This window comes from Peromyscus maniculatus, chromosome 3 (genome assembly GCF_049852395.1).
Source record: "Peromyscus maniculatus bairdii isolate BWxNUB_F1_BW_parent chromosome 3, HU_Pman_BW_mat_3.1, whole genome shotgun sequence".
Taxonomy (NCBI): Eukaryota; Metazoa; Chordata; class Mammalia; order Rodentia; family Cricetidae; genus Peromyscus; species Peromyscus maniculatus.
Genome location: NC_134854.1, coordinates 18,012,434 through 18,032,113, shown reverse-complemented (window position 1 = coordinate 18,032,113; position 19,680 = coordinate 18,012,434). Strand labels below are relative to the sequence as shown.

General features: G+C 38.2%; 1 protein-coding gene and 1 long non-coding RNA gene across 6 annotated transcripts in view; one reads left to right on the top strand and one right to left on the bottom strand.

The window, feature by feature from the left end:
- Positions 1–19,680, top strand: part of Umad1 (UBAP1-MVB12-associated (UMA) domain containing 1) — a 204,864-nt gene that overhangs the window by 105,926 nt on the left and 79,258 nt on the right. For all 3 annotated transcript variants that reach the window (XM_042272791.2, XM_016005434.3, XM_042272790.2), the window contains exon 3: positions 14,793–14,854. In XM_042272791.2, the coding sequence (XP_042128725.1) occupies positions 14,793–14,854 (62 nt within the window). The remainder of the gene's footprint in view (positions 1–14,792; positions 14,855–19,680) is intronic.
- LOC143272273 (uncharacterized) lies at positions 1,863–17,948 on the bottom strand. 3 transcript variants are annotated; one of them, XR_013049686.1, is made up of 5 exons: positions 17,722–17,948; positions 16,587–16,658; positions 16,250–16,476; positions 15,558–15,615; positions 1,863–10,616 (listed from the first exon to the last, which is right to left on the bottom strand). It is a non-coding gene; the product is annotated as an uncharacterized LOC143272273 (long non-coding RNA). The 3 variants fall into 3 exon arrangements; XR_013049685.1 differs by lacking the exon at positions 16,587–16,658; XR_013049687.1 differs by lacking the exons at positions 15,558–15,615; positions 16,587–16,658.

Below are 19,680 nucleotides of genomic sequence, written 5' to 3'. Positions count from 1 at the left end.
GAAAGCAACATGATACAGCAAGATAAGTAACTGGGAAATCTAATGATGAAAAGAACTGGGTTCCAGTCTCAGCTAACTGACCATTCTGGAGTTGCTATTCCCTAGGTCTCCATTTCTTCATGTGTAGAGTAAAACCTGTTCCACAGACCAAACAGGTTGTTAATCTGAAAACATGCCCGGAAAAGAGCACGAGTAGGTGAGGCACTTTTATACTGTATACTTAGGAAACCACTTCATTCATCCATGTGCATCCTTAAAAAAAAAAAAAAAAAAAAAAAACACAGCTCTTGGCAGCCACAGAAACAGAACACAAAAAATACGAAACTTTCCAAATGTAGATCCTTTGTGAGTACAGCAAAGCTCCTGGATAATACCATAATTTGTATCTTTTGATTTCAGCCCACCACTTTCTCATGGGCTAATCCAAACCCTTCCCCGTTATATTGAAGTTCATGTTTCAGGGGCCACTACTGACTTCATTTTGTAATCGTTTGTGTGTTAGTCTCCAGAAATACGTGAACAGCCTGAACTGCCTGTCCTTGAAGCTCGATCCTCCTTGACTTCTGTGTGTCAGTAAATTATTTGTCCCTTCCAGCTGTGGCAGTGACTTTCTGCCTCTCGGGTCCTCACGGCAGATCCCTCCTAGGAGTCAGTCTATAGCTCACACAGTGCATAACACCGAACTCAAAATAGGTCGTCTTTCATGTGCAGCCACAGTCCAAGGAACTGACTGATGTAAGCCCAGAAGAGAAAGTGTGACTCTGCAGTATAGTCTTTTAAAAGATTTAATACAAGAGCTATAATAGAAAATGGCTACAGTGGACTTGGTCAGAGTTAATAATCTATTCATCAAAAGATATTCTTAAAAAATGAAAATTTTCTCAGATTTGGAGAAAATATATCTGATAAAAAGGTTGTATTCATAATAAAAAAGATTTTCAATTTTTAATAAGAAAACAGCTCCATTTTAAAAGAATGACAAAAGATTTGAATGATTTGATTAGAATACAATTAAAGAAGACCAGTGAGTTTTAAGTTAACTCAAAAAACATGCTCAGCATCACCACTTACTCAGATAATGTAAATTAGAGCCATATGAGACACTACTCCATCCACTAGAATGGCCAAGTTACAAAGGTTGACCGTAGCTGCTGTCATAGTCTGTGTTACTAGTAGAAAGGCAGAATGGGGCAGCCATATTGGAATTTTGGTAGTTTACTTAAAGGGTAAACATATAGCAACCTATCATTCTATCCCGGATCTTTACCCACCAAAAGTAAGAAGAACATTCACTTTACTTGAAAACACAAGCCTTTAGTAATGGAAAGCAGAGGGGCTTCTTATGGAGGAGAGGACTAGATGGCAAAGAACCACAGGAAAACTTTTGTTCTTGAAAGAAAATTTTATACAAAATATTCTGATCACAGTTCTCCCTCCCCCAACTCCTTCCAGATCCTCCCCACCACCCAACTCCATGCCCTTTCTTTCTTTCTCTATTTAGAAGGTAATCAGGCAAATGAAAACAACCCAAACAAACCAGAATTAAAAAAGAAAAATAAAAAAGTAAAGAAACACACAACACAAAAACAAAACCTATCATAAAAGTACATAATTAGAACCATAATATACAAGCAAAAGACCAGTAAGACAAAAGAAGAGGAAAGAAAGGAAAGGAAAGGAACAAAATGACCAAACAAAGAAATATGAGAGAGAAAAAAAAGTCTACAAAAATACCATTGAGTTTGTTGTGTTGGCCATCTACTCCTGGGGCTGGGGCCTACCCTTGAGTCTGGTTACTATACCCTGTGAGATTCTGTAGGAGAAAACTTAATTTTTCCTTGCAAAAGGATGTCAGTTGTAGATAGAGTCTTGGTTAGGAGTAGGAACCTGTGTCCACGTCCCCCTCTCAGTGCTGGACCCTGTCTGACTTGGACCTGTGCAGACCGTGTGCATGGTGCCAAAGTCTCTGTGAGTTCATATGTGCATCAATCCTGTTGTGTCTGGGAGACACTGTTGCCATGAAGTCATACATCCCCTCTGGCTCTTCCGGTCTTTTCTCCTCCTCCTCCTGCTCATAGCTCTTGTGGTGATTGGGGGTGGGGAGGAGTGAGGGGTGGTGGCATCTCATTTAGGACTGAGTGTTCTAAAATCCCTTAGTCTCTGCACATTGTCTAGTTGTGGGTCTCTGTGGGTCACCATTTACTGCAAAAGTAGCTTCTCTGGTGATGTGTGAGACAGGAATTATGGGTACAGCAGAATGTTGTTAGGAGTCATTTGACTGCTGTGTTCCTTTAGCTGGCCTCGTGGCCTATCCAGTGTCATGTTCTTGAGCACCCGAGCAGTGTCAGACATGGATTCCATCTTGTGAAGTGGACCAATCATAGGGTGGTTGGCTGCAACCACAACGCTTGTGCCACGATTGCACCAGCATAGCTTGCAGGCAGCTCACAGCTGTAAACTGCAGGGTTTGCAGCTAGGTTGATGATTACCTTTCTCCTCTGGTACTGTGCATAGTACCTTCCAGTGCCGTGAACACTAGTCAGTAGGGGTGAAGGCTCACAAGGAAACATTGGTGGGTTATAGGTATATCATTATGTTGGTTATGGTGACTGCGTGTGCACTGTTTATATTTGATACTTGTGTTAGGATACAGTCCATTGTACATTAAGCAAATTATAGGATCTTAGCATCTTCCAGCCTACCCTGTGTTCAGTTAACTTCTAAAGCTGTCTTGATGTAGATAACAGCACAGATTGTATTGTATTTATGAAACACGAGTAGAATTTGGTAATGTATTTCTGCCTGACATTTTCACTAAAACATATCACATTAATGAGAGTCATCCTTGCTGTTCGATGCAGTTATACCTCAATGTTCTCATTGTTATATAAATATGTGGCCATGAGTATAAGGCCACTCAAAATACATAAAAGGACTTGAATTTTTAATTTTTTTGTTTTTTAGATTTTCTATTTCTGGCTTTTGGGAATTACAGTTTTTTTTTCCATTACATTTATAACTAGTTATATGAAAACAGAGTTTTGTATATTAATTTTGTATTAACCCCTATAGTAAACTCTTTTAATGTTAGCAGTTATTTTTTAATGCTTTGGGGTTTGAGATCTTTTTCTTTCTAAGCTCAGAAAGAGAGAAAATTGACATCTATAGTAAAGTAATTAAAAAATAATAATCAAGGAAAATATTTAAAAAATCAAAATGTAGAATTCTTATCATTTGCAATTTTCCATTTTTTTTGCCTTGAAGTATTCATCTTTGTCAAAGCCAAGCTATTTCCTCTAGCCCTGTATTTTGAAGGATGAATCAAACTACCCAGTTAAATACAAAATTAATCAAGTTTTACATGTGAATGCAATTTGTCACCACATTAGGCAAAGTAGTTATTTTTAAGACATATTTGCCATTTACATTACTCTGTTTTTTTCCAGTCTCTTAGCTTATAAATATCCCATTTCCTGTTCTCGATGTTATTTCTCTACTTGTTTCTAGGAAGGATATAGTATGAAAAGAAATTCTTTGAATCCCAGTGAAAACATTAAAGGAAACAAAGCAAATAGAATTCTTTTCACTTTTGTTTTCAGATATTATTTTTTTCCAGGATTTTTCTCTGGCCCATTCTAATGATTCCTTTCTTTTATCACTTATTCATGTGTATGCATGTAATATGTATGCAAATGTTCATGTCATATTGTCTTACCTTCTCAAAAAAATGTCTATATCATATATGTTTGCATATAGTCTATTGCATATATAATCAAAATTTTCATCAGTTAAATTTACCATTATAACCATATATTAAATTTTTCCTTAATATGTAAAACTTTAAACTTTATTGTTTCATTATTTCCTTTGTAATCATTTTAAATTGTATGTTCTTTCTTTAAAGGTTGGTTGTTTTAAGTACCTAGAAACTTGAACCACAAATTTAATCAGAAAATAATACTTTAATCCTAGCTAATCCACATTATTGACCTTCTGTGCCTGCAGCGACAACAATAGCCGACTGTCTGGTGGATAATCTCTGTGTAGACCCACAGACTCACTGCAAAGGCTGATCCAGAGATTAGCTGCCCTCCTTTAGATGGTAGTTTGCTGAGTTTTAGGAAGAGACTTTATAGGGTCTCATTTAATCCTTACAAAGACAGGCTGGTTGTACCCATCCTTTCTAATTTGTAAAATGAAACTAGGTCAGATCAATTATAGATGGCTGTGTCTTGCTCTGAGTGCTCTGTTTGCCAAGAAGATCATTAAAATACAAATTTTTCTTCTCGAAAAAAAAAATTGCTGTCCCTACTGACAATAGAACGGGAATATAATAACTTGACGATGTTATGCTTCTATACTACCTTTCATAGTATAGAAGATACAACTATGGACACAACTCAAGTATGTGTATACACATGCACACACATACATACACACCTGTGCACACATATACATTTTTTAAAATATTCCTCAATTTTATGCTTAGTGGAAGAGGTGAGATAGAACAAGGAAAAGCACCCATTGTAGAACATGACATGTCTGAAAGGAGACATATTTAAGGACCTGAAAGTTGTTTTCTGGCCGGAATATAGAATTGAAGTTGGTGGGATTAAAGGGTTGAGAGATATGGAGCTGGGGGTGAAAAGGATAATCAAGGGCCAGCTGTATCATCGCAGACTTGTAAGTTTTGTAAAGTAATGGGACCTTTATTCTAAGCAGGATGGGGCTGTAAGATAGCTGGGAAATGTAGGTAGAAAGAAGGTCCAGATATGTACTGGAGAGAGCACAAGACTAGAAGGAACTTCAATGTGACTGGGTGAAGGAGGCTGAGGTTGTGTGGCCAAGCTGTGGAAACTCTAGCGAGAGATGCTGATGGCCTGAAGAGAGTTGGTCAGTGGAGCTGGAAAGCTGAAAGTGGAGGATAAAAAACGTGGTTGGGGTTAGTGGGTTAAAGGAACCTTCGTGGTCTGTCTCTCCATCAGTAGTAGATCCTAGTTCTCTACCACATGTGTCTGTAGCCTACCTTCAGGATTCTCATCTATTTACTCTTGTTTACAATAATGTCAAAGATAGAAAAACAAGCATTCTTTTTTCCAGAATCATTTGGGAATAGTGACCTGTTATTACTTCCAACTACTTTAGTATTTTCTAAAAAAAAAAAAAAAGAAAGAAAGAAAAGAAAAAGAAAGAAAGAGGAAGAAAGAAAGAAAGAAAGAAAGAAAGAAAGAAAGAAAGAAAGAAAGAAAGAAAGAAAGAAAGAAAGAAAGAAAGAAAGAGAAAAAGAAAAAGAGTGTACATTCTAAAATCCAAGTACATAAACCATCAAAATTAGGAAATTAGTTACCTCAAAGCTTCACTTATGTTTTATCATTTATGTTTTCATTTATTATGTTTGCTTGAAGGACATCATTCAAGCAAAAGGCTTATCATATATGTGTGTGTGTGTGTGTGTGTGTGTGTGTGTGTGTGTGTGTGTGTGTGTGTGTCAGAGAGAGAGAGAGAGAGAGCACTCTATACAAATCAATAGACTGCCTTTATAATTTTCCTGCTGAAATTTCAGAGTCGCTGTTGGCTCCTTGTCCTTTTTATTCTACTTTTACATACTTCTGGAAGATGTTTCCTTGTCTCATGGCTACTCTGTCCTTCCTTGTCACAGAAATCCTGCCCAAACCTTAGGTGAGAGCTGTGCTTATTGATTTCTCCTTAGGCATTTTTTGTTCATCCTCTGCCTTTCACCCAGATCAAAGTGCTATTAATAAACTTATTTCCTTTTAGCAGACATACTACATCCTTTCCAGCTTCCTTCATCTACACCATAGTTTCATCAGAATCTTGTTTTCCTGTATATCACCTCCCTCTTGACCTTGTGAGCCTTGGCTGCATACATCAGTCAGAAAATGGACCTTTAGTAAGGGCCTGCATGTCTCCACCATACCACTCACTATAAGTGTTGAAAATGTGGTAGCAAGTCAAATAAGTGTGCCATTGACCTTATGGAACTACAGTTTCACAGGAGCAGCGTCCAGCAAGTAGAATACCTACACTTGGCTATAACTAAATAGTTACCGCAGATGTGTGGTGTGCCCTAGAGAAGAGTGATAACATATGGAAATAAGTAGGGAGGCCTTGGGTTCTGTTGGGTGATCTAGATCTCATAGAGTTGAGGTTGATGTATGAGTATCTACTAACTGGTTGTGATTTGGTTTGTGGAACCTTCTAGAAAAAATCTGGTCCCTTCTCTTTCTGTGACTTTCCACTTTGCAAGCAAGTAAATCCTCAGACAGCTTACATATCCCACCTGTTAACTCTCACCAGGGAATCAATTAATTTGTAATTAATTAGCTGTTGTTTTTCCATCTTTCCATAGTTCTGATTTTGTGGTGTCACCTTAGGAGTTCTCAAGTCAGAGTTTCCAAGTTGTTAGACTAAAATCTGCCAGCACCAGGTTCCCAAAGCATGATCTGTCCACTGCTTTCTACCCCATGACTCCTTGTTTCCTCGGCTTCTAGAATGTTGTTGGTAACATTCAACAGTAAGAACCTTTGGATGTCTGTTAATACTGAATCCCTCCCCTTATTAACACCTTGTTTCTCTCCTAGTGGCATCAGGACTCAGAGGATGGAAGATACCTCTAGTTCAGAAGTCTCAGTACCTGCTTTAAAGACCTGTATTAACACTGGAGTTTTACATAATTTGTAACTGTGCTTTATCTGTATTTCTAAATCCCAACACTTCATAGTTTAGATTTCTTGACCTGTTACTCAAATTTTTCCATGTTTATCATACATATCCCTGCCACATGGCTACCTACAAATGGTGTGGCTTTCTTTCTTCACCTCATGCCTCCAGGCTGCTGAGACTTACAGCTTGCCTGTGCTGGAATTTTCCTATTAAAGGCCAATAAAATTGTCCTCAAGCTTTCTTCTGAATCCATTCTTAAGTTCTTTTATTAATGAAGTTAAAAACCCCCAGAAGTGATCCTCATGTCTTCAGTAGCACGTGGTATCCCAGATGGGGTTCCCCAAATTTCACTCCCACTAGAGGGAAGGGAGGGATGACTGGTATCGAGTCACTCCAGAGAGTTGCCGTTCCCACTCACAGATCTCCTGTAAGCAGCAGTCTTTGCACTTGACTCTCCAGGTTTTCCTCCCAGCGTGTGTTTTCTGGCCCAGGGCAGAGACAGTGCAGTTCTGCTGCACCCAGGGTTGTGAGATAACGTTTGTGGTTAATAAACCTAGCACCATGTTTTATTATTTTACCTATCTTCTTTCCAGTCCATACTGTGGCCCTTTTGTGCTTTTATATTCTTCTCTTTCTCCATCCCAGTTCCAGTGTTTCCAGGTTTACGGAGGCTAAGCACCTGATGTTTATCATTTCCAATACCTTCAACAATGTTAGGATCCGTCCTTTCTGTCCCTTTTTGCCTACAGCCAATTCAGCAGATGTTTGCTGAGCAAACATTCACTTTGTCACCAGAACGATGTTAGTATTCCATCTCTATTCTATCCACTGCAGATGTATTCTGCTAATAATTTTGATATGCTAATTTAATATGATCTTTGGTGTTATTTTGATTTTGTCTTTAAGTCTTAAAATGCTTGAACTTTTTCTTACATTTGTTTGCTAATTGCATTCCATCCTATATTGCTTAGCTGTTCCTGTTCTTGGTTCCTTTAGGTTATAACGTTTGTTAACAGAATCTGACCAGAGTCCTGGGCAAGCCATGTGTGGGTCAATTAGTACTGTTGCTTTTCTCTGTGTTCCTTTTTTCTTCATTATGATAGAAAACACACAGATGGACTGACAGAATTAGGAAAGGTGAGAAGAACTAAACTGAACTGTAGTGGTATTTGCTCTGCCCATGACCTTGGGCTCTAAGGCCCAAAGAAGGTGGTGCTTACTGCCCTTATACCTGACCTCTTATAAGAAGTTGGAGGAAGATCATAGCCCCTTCTCCCTGGTCCTGCCTGTGAGGTGGATTCACTCCCAGTCAAATCAGAGGACAGTTTCAGCTGTCTACTCTATTCTGTATTCATGAGTGTATTTCTTCTGTTTATATCTTAATAAATTCTGTTACCCATTTAATAGACTCACATGGATTGATCATAATAAGTGGCACCGTTGCCATAGGCCAATGCAGTTTTATTTATCAACCGATCAGAGCAGTGCATATTCACAGCATACAGAAAGACATCCCACAGCACTGAACTTAAGGAGACTTAGGTGTGTATTCAGCTGAATTGGACAACTTAACTCAAAGTTTAAGACATAATGAGTAGTATGTTGTGGGATCAAATGGCATTTTCAGTAGCCATGGGTTCTGTTGAGTAACTCCAAGTAAGTCTGCCTCCCGTCACTTCCAGAGCATGGATGCACCTCTTGTCTGTCACATTCACTGCCTCTTTCTGTTCAAGCTGTTGTAACAAAATACCATGACCGAGATAGCCTATAAATAACAAAAATCTTATTTCTCAAGTCTAGAGGCCCAGAAGTCCCAGATCAAGTTATTGACAGATGTGTGATCTGGTGAGAGCTCGCATTATAAGAACGTCTCACATGTGGAGGGGGAGAACAGTGGCCTCTCTAGCCCCCTCTGATAGCATAATCCCATTCATGAGCACTCCACCCTCCTGATGAAATCAGGGCCTTGCATCCGAATGTTGTCATGTTGGGGATTAGCATATGGATTTTAGGGAACACTGACATTCAGTGTATTGATGGTACTGAAGATAAGACAGCAGGTACTTGACAAAGGAGGACCACACCTTCTCTTCCTTCTCTGCAGTCAGTGTTTTTCATGTCTCTCATTTAATCTTCATGCCAGCCACCTTGTGTATCATCATTCCCATTTTTCAGATGAAGAAATCGAGGCTGTAAGAGCTTATGTAACTTACATAAGGTTTTAGAAGTAGTAGAGGATTTGGGCAGAGCTCCGACAGATTTCAAAGCCATTCTCTTTGCACAGTGCCAGACCGCCTTGTCTAAGGAGTGTGACTGGAGATGAGAAGGAGGCTAATGGCGTGGCCCTTCCAATATTCTTTCCACTACTTCACTTGTCCAATGACTAATAGGCAAACACTCCCAGAGGGTATTTGCATTTTAAAAGCAGAGCTCATTAACTCTAATGAATCTCTAATTGGTAGAATTTGTTGCAGTGGTATTTTATTTTTCATCTTTTTCAAAATGTATTGGTTTTGTGAATTAGCATACTAAGTAATACTTTTCATGATGGCATTTTCATACATAACTTTGTTGTTATTAGTCTCCCTCCCACATATCCCCCAACACACACACACACACACACACACACACACACACACACACACACACACACACACACCTCCATTCCAAGATGTTTTTAAGTTTTCACTGGGGCTTTCTCCTGTGTCTTCAAGGTAGCTGGCGATCTTTCTCTCCTCTTCAGAATCTCAGCTACTTTGCAATAAGTTACTCAGTAGAATTCAGCCACATAACTGCTTAGTCTGTCCTAGATGCAAATTAATGAATTAACTAGGCATTGTGAAAAAAAACATAGAAAGGCATAAAGTGTAGATTAGCATTTTACAAAATTACTGTTCAAAGGTGAATAAGTTCAGCCATATCATGAGCCCTCTAAAGTGTCAGGTAAATATATTTTAAAATCAATGTTATGCCAGCATTGTTACAAAATGCTATATCTGTGTTTCCCATGAGTGTTAATGAGCCTGTGTAAGGTGTTTACTGGCATTAGGTGACTAAAATGCTCCAGAAAAAAGAAAAAAATAGCACTGTGAAAAAAATATTTGTCATTTATTTACTATACAATTTCTCAGATACTGAAATGAGCTAAATATCAACTGAGAACTTATGCTCTGCAGGTTTTTCTCATACATCTGACCATAGAAATATTTTTCCTATGTGAACTCCTTGGAATAATTTTTGTAGATTATATTCTCGGATATGGAATTCTAGAAATAAATCCTTTCTAATAAAAATAAATTTTTCTACTTCTGTCTTTTTTATTCTTTGAGATTATCATACATACATACATACATATTTATATATACATATAAACATGTCCCTCTTCCCTTTCCTTTCTCCAAACCCTGCCATCTACCCCCTCTTTTCTTTTTAGTTGTTATTGGTGTGTGTGTGTGTGTGTGTGTGTGTGTGTGTGTGTGTGTGTGTGTGTTCCTAAATACAACCTGCTCAGCCTATATAACATGACTTGTGTGAACCTGCTTCCGGGGCTGACCATTTGGTATTGGATAACCAATTGACGTACTCTTCACTGGAAAGGACTGTTTTTCTACTCTCTGCTTTCCTTAGTTGCGTATAGTTCTTTGTCTAGGGTTGAAGACTTCTGAGGTTTCTTCCTTCTTTGTCAGCATGTCTGTTGGTGTCATCCGTGTTCAGGTCTTGTTTAGGTAGCGATAGTGATTAGAATTCTTGTGTGTAGATTAATGACATTTCTGAGAGAGACAACATCACAGCAAGCCTCCTGTTTCTCTTGCACTTAAATCTTTCCACCCCTCTTTGCAATGATGCTGAAGCCTTAGGTGCAGGAGCTGTGTTGTAGATGTATTGGTTGGGACTGGACTCCAAATCTCTGTATTTTTGTGGGTTGTCTGTGTCTGTAGCAAAGAGAAATTTTCTTGATTAGGGTTGAGAACTACACTTATCTGTGAGTATAAAGACAAATATTTAGAATGTAGTTAGGGATTGTGCTAGTTTAGTAAAGTGGTTGTAGATTATCTAAGATCTGTGACTGCGCTAACCCTAGGTAGTTGGCTAGGTTTCCTGTACCAGGCATGTCTTCCTTTTTGTTGAGCTAACTCATTGAATATGATCATTTCTAGTTGCTTTCTGCTCCTATCTTTTTGTATGGAGGCAAATTCTAGTTATGTCTATATCAGTCCAGTCCTGGTGCTTAGGAGCTCAAGGATGTTCTGGTAATGACAGTCCTCTTTTCCTATAAAATATGGCCAATTGAAACAAAACCATGAGAGAGACCAATTCCTCTGCCTAGAAATTTGTGTTGAATAATGTGGTTTAAATCAAGAAGCAAATGGGTTTCTTAATGTGCATCCCATAATTAGACTGACTTCCACCCAGTTGTAGGATATGCTGAGTTGGAGCAGGCTTTCCCCTCTGGGAAGAGGACTGAGTGGAACGGCATGTTCTCTGTGGCTGTCTTTTATCAAGAGAAACTAAAGAAACGGTACAGTCATGTAGAACCAGGTCCTCCCAGACTCACCAGTCCACAGAGAAAAGAGTGGCCAGGAGCAAGTGGTAGTGGGGCCTAAGAAGTGAGAACCATGGGTCTGTTGCTTAACTTGTCTACCACCAAACCCTCTCTACAAGCCTCCTCTGGGTGAACCTAGGGAACATTTGGCATCCTTCCCCATGCCTGGAAGTTTCTTCACTACCTACCTCCCCTTATGACTAGTGCTCACTTTCTTCCAGTTTCTCCTCTCCTACCCCACCTTCTCCCAACAGAACTGGGGTCATGATGGTGCTCTAATGACCCTCCCTTTCTCATCTCCTTGAAGAGTTCAAATGTTTTTCCATTTTTTTTTTAATCTCAGAAAATGCATGGTACACATATTCCTCTACAACAGGGATTCGTAAACTCTCCAGCCTGCCAGCTGTTTTCATAAATAATATTGTCTTGGATCATAGCCACTTATTAGCTCACATGATGTCTATGGCTGCTTTTGTCTACAGTGGTAGAATTATGAAGTTGTGACAGAGACCATATGGCCTGCAAAGCCCAACATGTTTACTATCTGGCCTTTCACAACAAAATTGACCAACCTCTAAATTATTTCACCTTAGTCCTTTAAGATCTGAATGAGCCATATTAAGATATGTAGCCTTTATCATTTACTAAAAATAAAATCTACATCTTCAAAGAAACTAACATGTTATCTAGAATATGAGGAATTTTGCTTCTAGTAATAGTAAAACTGTATCTGGTCTTTAAAACTCTGGAAAACCACCAAGGGCACTATATGTTTCCTTTATCAGACCAGAAGGAAGGGTGGAGGCTACTCTGGTCAGAAGTAGATGTCATTACCATTGGAAGAGAAGAAAACACATAAGGTATGGAGCTTAGTGAGGCAAACAGGAATGGGGAGAAAAGGATGGGGGGGTGGGCAAGGGGGCATGCACCAGCACCTGACTTCAGATCTCCTTTTCAGAGCAGTTGGCTTTCACAGCCTGTACCAACTCTGGAAATGGGTTCTTCTGCCATACGTGTGGTTGCCTTCCCTCCAGAAGACTTGGGGCAGGTCACTGAGTGCCTCTGCCCCTTGAAGTTTACTTGCTTGTCAGATAGAGAGGGAAAGATCTTACCACGCCCACCCAACGGTCATCAACAGTTTTACAAAAGAGAAATTACTATGAAAACCTTAGAGGATTTTCTTCTTCCTTCTAAATGGCTGACTTGAGTCTTTGTAGCCTGTAAAGCATAAGTGGTATCTCAAAACTAAAACATCTTACTTTGCATTTCTCATGTTTGTTTTTATTTATTGTTATAGTATCTAACTTCTAAATGAATTATACAAAATAATTGAATTTTTCATCACAATAAAATAATTCCATTAGGGAAAAATTCAAAAGCTGTATTTCTTTCACTGTGACCTGTTCTTTTCTTTTGTTGAGTTCCACTTCATTTTGTGCCTTTGTTTGCAGAAATAATCTTGCAGATGGCTATTTCCCTTGTAATCAGTGATTGCGCTATCTGAGTCATCGCCCAGCACGGCGTTGCGGGAAATAGTGCTTGTGCCTTGCTTCCAGGCAGATGCATTGTGTGCTCTCAAGAACACTGGCTGATAAACTCTCTGGCTTTTCAGACAGTGGGGAGAAATAGGGAAGAATGTGTGTGCTCACCTTGAAACAAGAAAATGGCAAAGGAAGCATAGATTTTTGTGGTGGATAATTCTGCCTAAATGCAGCGACAGTGTGGCTATGAGTTAAGGGTCACTATTTTAAATGAATAATCTTTTGTAGAGTTAGTAGCTGTTCACGGTGAGTTTATCATGGTTCCTTATACATTTTGTTTGTTTTTTGTGGGCATTATTAACATTATATATATATATATATAAATTATTGTAATAGTTGAGCATTAGTCCATGCTCATGTCTGTAATGAAGCAAACTGAGTTCCGTGTACTCTGGTTTCTCTGTTTGTATGTTGTGGGTGGATCCTGATGATAGAAGATGGAATTGCTGAGGAGAAGGCTTTTTTTTTTTTTTTGATGTGTCACTGCAGGATTACTGTAAACAGCTATGTAAAAAGTCAATCAGAGAGTTGGACATCCTGGATTCCGGCAATAGGTTGACTAAATTTCTGACTTAACAATAAAGTTACAGCTATTATATACAGACCAAATTAGTAGTGGTTTTTCTTTCAGTATGAATTTTGAAAACTACTATTAACTTTTTAAAATTTAAAAATGATCTCACAATTATATTAGAAATAACAAAATATCAAAATAATATTTCATAAATTTGCCTTTTAAATTAAACAAATTTTAGAAGGTATTGTTTTTTTATTAGCTACCTTTAAGTGTTTTGCCACAGATTTATAGGTGAAATACAAGAAAGAGAAATTCACTAATTCATTGAACCAATAAATATTGAATACCTATCTTTGTCTTGAGTCATGCCCACCAACAGTCATATTGCATACACTGGAAACATAGCCGATAGACTGGGATATGCATTGATTAGTCCATATAGAGACATTTGAGGATGCCAGCTATCATCAGAAATTGCCGTAGTTTTCAAACATCACAAGGTTAATTTAGTTCTGTATAGTTTTCAAGCACCTTCTCTTTACTTGTCACCATTGATAGACTAAACTTTTGTGTTTAGTTGAAAGAATTTAGCTCAGTAAAGAGTTTCATGGTCGTTTTCTACTCACTGCTTTTAACATTCTTTAACATAAACAAATTCCTTGCCTTTGATTTCAGTCAAAGCATCATCCATAAGCTTGATAATTTCACTGTTATGTACATTCTTAAACTGACCTAATTTTATGGGAAGAACAATTTACAAATTACTAAATTAGCTTTTGATTATGCTTCAGAGAAATAGGCTAATTGGGTGTGTATTGACCACGTGCCAGTCACCAACTATTAGTAATAAGCAAATTAAAGCAGGCCATTAATAAGTTGTTGTGCTTATACTTGCTCAACTGTGTATGCATTCTGTCCTTCAAGTCATGAGATCCAAATTAATTTATGAATAGAATCTACTGAAGCACCAGACTTAGCAATCATAGTGCTAACTGAAAGCTATTTATGTGTTTGTTCATTGTCCTTCCCTGCTGTGAAGATTGTCTTCTATTTGGTTTATTGCTACACAGAAACATACATATCTACTTTAATCCACAGGGACAAAAAAAAAAACCCACAAACATTAAACCTTATGAAAACAAATTTGGAGAACAATTATTCATGTCTTAAAGAAATTTATATTCTAAAATAATTTGCCTGTCTTCAAGCCATAGATTTCTTGGTTTGTCTAAAATATGGCTTGGTATATGCAATATGAATTGATTTATTTTTTCAATGTAAACTTATGTAAAGCAGGATACATTTCAGTGTGTGTTTATGGGAGATTTATGAGACCTGGATAAAATACATTTTATTATTCTTAAAAATTAATTTGTTTGCATTGTAACAAAGGAAACAGTGCTCACTTCCATGGCATAGAACATACAGTTACAGTAAGTCCTGTGAATGAACCGAAGACAACTGGTCATAACAGAAAAGTTCTCTCTGTGTCTTTTTTGCTGCATAGGAGACACAGCACATGAAATGAGATGTAAAAGCTCCGAAGCAGAAGGCGGCCAGTCTTTGCAGGTAAGTGACATGCAGTGAGAACCCTTTGGAGGGAAACTGAGAAGGTCACTAGGATGCCACGTTCTCCGGAGGAAGGATAGGAACTGAACTCCACCAAGAAGCAGGCGGTCTATGGAAGCCAGGATGAGCAGGACTGGGAGGAGCCCAAGTGTCATGTCTAGTGCAGGAAATGGGAACTTTTGTAAGGAGGTGGAAAAAAAGAGAGGGAGAGGGAGAGAGAGAGGAAGGGAGGGGGGGAGGAAGGGGAAAAGGGAAAATTAGGAGGAAGGAAGGGGGCAAAAGAGAGGAATGAGTTCTTGAGTTAGAACATTTTGACTATTTTTTAGTGCTTTTTTTTTTCTCTAGCACATTTGAATAGATAATATATGAACCTGTAGAGAATTCTATTGTCTATTTCTGCATCGGAGAGTACTTCCTGACTACTCTGGAGAAAACGCAGCTTACATCTTCTTTTTGCAGGAAAATGCTGTTTTCTTCTGGAGGATATGCTAGTATGTTAGGATCCTTTCTGCATAGTGTATTGACGGTGTTTAATCACTGAAGTGATCATCTCTAAGACTTAGGGGAATGTGAAGTAGTAACATAATACTTAAGTGGAAGAGATAGCACAATTTTGCAGCTCTCTGCACTGTGACACCCCTACTTCTCCCATGTAGCAGAAGAGTACCACTGAATCCAATTGCAGTGAAGTCAGGCTTCTGACCTGTTTGCTTCAGCATGGACTCCTCAGTGCCTAATACAGAGTAGGTGGTCCAAAAGATCTGATAAATGAATACATTAATTATAATCAATTAATTAGGAATGAGCTCTAAGTAGAAAGTTGCATTTATTTTAAGGGATTTTTTAAATAATTTTCACTTAGCAAATATTTTATAATCAAGGGCATTTTTTTTCATTCATTCATTCATTTCAGAAATAGTTACTAAACACTGACTATACCTAAGGCGCTGGGTAGGTAGTAATGAAAGAATTGGGTACAAGAACAAAGAAAACTGTCTACCTTTTATTCTGAAGTACCTTGATCTCTTCAGTTCTAGTCTTTTAGCAGGCTACTATTACAGAGTACTGTAGACTGTATAGTGGCTTACAGAACAGGAAATTATCTCTCTCAGTTCTAGAGCTGGAATGTCCAAGATCAGGGTGCCAGCAACTTTGCTGTCTGGTAAGAACTTGTTCGCTCTTTAGTTCATATGTGGCACCTTCTCGTGCCATGACATGGAGCCCTGACCGTCACCCCTTATTAAAGGAAAAATTCCCCCTTCTGACTGATCCATCCTCATGACCTAAGTATCTCCCAGAGCCACATCTCTTAATGCTATTACCTTAAGAATTCAGTTTCCACATATCAAAAGGAGCATGGGCACGGGGACGCATATTGAGATGGACCATACTTACACGATGTACTAGAGATGTCTGTAGAGCTTGACAGTTTATTGTTGTTGTTACGTTTGCTCATCAGTATGAAGAATTCCAAGGCTGCTTCCTAAGGAAAGGAGCTTTTTCAGATGACAGTCTCCAGGTATTTGAACCGTGTTGTTTCTAGACTGTTAGTACATCAGAGCTGATGTATGTTCTCAGATGTGTCAGGAGCACTTTCTGAGCAATGGAGAGGCCAGTGGTTGCTATCAAGAACACAAAGGGAACAGGGATGCTACAGAGGAAACCACACAGTTAAATCGTAATACAGGAGGCTATGATTTATCATAGAAAAGCCAAAATTATTTATCTTTACCTTAAGCATCTCAAATATAATTCTTCATCTTTCTTCTTTAAAACATTGCTGTATATTCTGCATTGCTTGAACCTTCATGTAAAAACAAACAAGAAGGTACCCTCTAATCTGATTGTTTTATACTCTGGAGAGAGGCTTATGACTCCCACAGTGTGTTATCTAGTCAGTGATCCTGAGTTTAAGACGATCTAACCAGCTGACTACATTTTACTTATATTTAAACATTTCGACCTTAACTCGACCATAGAAAGCTTTATTTGTTGATTTGTGTGTATGTTGTGCATGCGCACCACACACACACACACACACACAGCACCACTGTCCAAGTTTTCATCATCTCTTCCTATCACCGTCATCTATGACATGGTGGACAACTGAATCCCCTGAGGCACCCTCGGCTCCACTCTGTCCTCCACATTCCATCTTTATCCCTTTCAAGTCTTGTCATCTTAGCCTCTGTGTCTGGATTCCAACAGTCCCCCAGCCTTGTCACTGTTAAGAGCAGTCAAAGCTACCACTTTTTACCAGGTTTCTACCTCCAGTCTTCCCCTAGAGGCCATTCTTGACATAGCTGACAGAAATAAACGTCAGATTGCATCGTTCAGTGACTTGAAATTAGCTGACTACTCTCTACAGAAAATGAGCACAAACTGAGAGTGGGCTGCGGAGAACCCAGGCACACATCGTTCTCATTTCTCTCACAGCCCACCCGTGTCCTCCATGCCTCTGGTCTTCCTGCCGTTTGACGATGCTGAGCTTTTTCTCTTCTAGTCCTTTGTGTTCCTGGCCCTCACCCTCATGGCCGTTTGTTGCAGTAGAAGTTACATTTATTTGGCTCTCATTTCTCATGACAACCTTTGCTAAGTGTCCCTCCCTAGTCAGCATCACAGAACTTTATTTCATCTTCTCCACTACATTTATCACTGTCTCAGATCACTTATTTACCAGCAGCCACCTGTCTAGAATTAAAATAGACCTTATGTACTCAGATTCACATCTGGTGCATAAAATGTGCTGAGAAAAATACGTAACATTAATTAATTAATACCATGATTCACCTACCAAATTAAAAGCCTAAATGAGATTTGGATGCATTTGTCTTAACCCCTCATTGAGTCTTTACAATTCTACCTACTGAAGGCTTCCTAATGGTCTTCTCTTCCACCAGCATGGTCCTGTCTCTTCCCTTGCCTTTTATGGGATCGGCATTTCTTCCTAAGATCTCTTTCCAAATAGGGGGTTTTGTTACTTCTGTGCCTCTAAAATGCCGTGGAACCTGCAGAGTAAAAGCTTGAACCCAAGATCTGCTCAACCTCAGTCTCCTCCAGCCAGAGACAACCCCAGTGACTTCTTAGGACTTCTTAGGTGTTCTTCCTGATGACGTCACTGTAGTGCCTGTTCTTGGAAGATGGAGACCACACCCTCATTAGAGTGGCAGCCTCCTGTGTTAAGTGGTCTTCTTTAACAATGAATCTCTTCATCAAATTCTGTCCTCTACTTTATATTAAAAACACAGTTACATCTGTTCTCTAAAAAGAAAATTGTTTTCTTTGTAGTGTTGCCCATTAATAAAACCTTACTTTTGGACTCTTCATTAGCGACAAAACATTTAATTATTTTTAGATAGTTTTGAAGAATGTATATCTGATAAAGAAATTATAATTATACTCTCTGAAAGACTCATAATTCACTTTATTTTTATTTATTTATTTGTTTGTTTGTTTATTTATTTACTTATTTGGCTTTTTGAGACAGGGTTTCTCTGTGTAGCTTTGGAGCCTGTCCTGGATCTTGCTCTGTAGACCAGGCTGGCCTCGAACTCACAGAGATTCGCCTGCCTCCCAAGTGCTGGGATTAAAGGTGTGCGCCACCACTGCCTGGCATAATTCACTTTAAAATACTATAAAAACTGTAGAAATGGCTGGTTGGCCCACTTCATGTACTCAGGTTTGTTTATGTGTATACATATATATGTTTGCAAACATATGTATGTTTATGCATATGTTTATATATATGTTTATGTTTTGTACAAGTACATGTGTATGTTTGTGTGTACATGTGTACATTTATGTTTGTGTACATGTGTATATTTATGTTTGTGTGTGTACATGTGTATATATGTTTGTGCACATGTGTATTTTTGTTTATATGTATACATGTGCATGTTTATGTGTGGGTGCATGTGTATATTTATTCAAAACACATGTTGTTCCCTGTGCATGGCATGTGTCAGCCATCCAATAAATGCTTAATTCATCTGTACAAACACTTAGACTAGAGCACAAGGAATTTATCCAGTTCGCAGCTGTAAAACTAACTGTGGACTGGCACCTTACGTGGTAAAATAATGAAGATATAAGTACCTGGTAATTCATCTCCAATAATTTTTCTTGTCTATGTTTTTGTGTTTCCAGCTAGGCTTTTTGAGTATGCTAACAGCTAGCTGGAGTTGTAACTTGGTGTTGGTAGAATACTTGCCCAGGACGTGGGGATTTCCAAATGCTAAATTGACTCTTATCTTTCTTATCCAGTTCAACCTCCTGTAGCCATCTTTTGTTGTCTATATCTTATTCCTTTCTTCAGCATTCATTTGTATTTGAATATTTTTCTGTATCATAACTCTTTTGGCATCACTCATTAAATAAAGGCACATTACAAATTATCACATTATCAGATTTTTAAATGATAACATGTTTTTATAAATTATTTGTAAGCAATGATTACCAAGAATCATTTTGTTGTTTATTTGTTTTGCCAACTAATATTTTAGGATAGCAGTATTTATTTTTAGAAAATTATGGGAGTATTTTTAACTTTATTCTACACATAATTCTTGTATTTCAAACAAGTATTTCCCTGAAATTAATACACAGTGGCAGATAAACTAAACATAGTATGGTAATTAAATTTCATTTTCTAGCTAATATATTTAGGTGTACTTTTTTCCTTTTTAATGATTTTTTTATTTTTTCAACTTAAAATATAATTACATCATTTTCTACCTCCTCTTTCCTTTCTTCAGCCTTTCTCATGTACCACCAACCCTTGCTCTTCCTCTCAAGTTTATGGCTTCTTTTTCTTTAAGTGTGTGTGT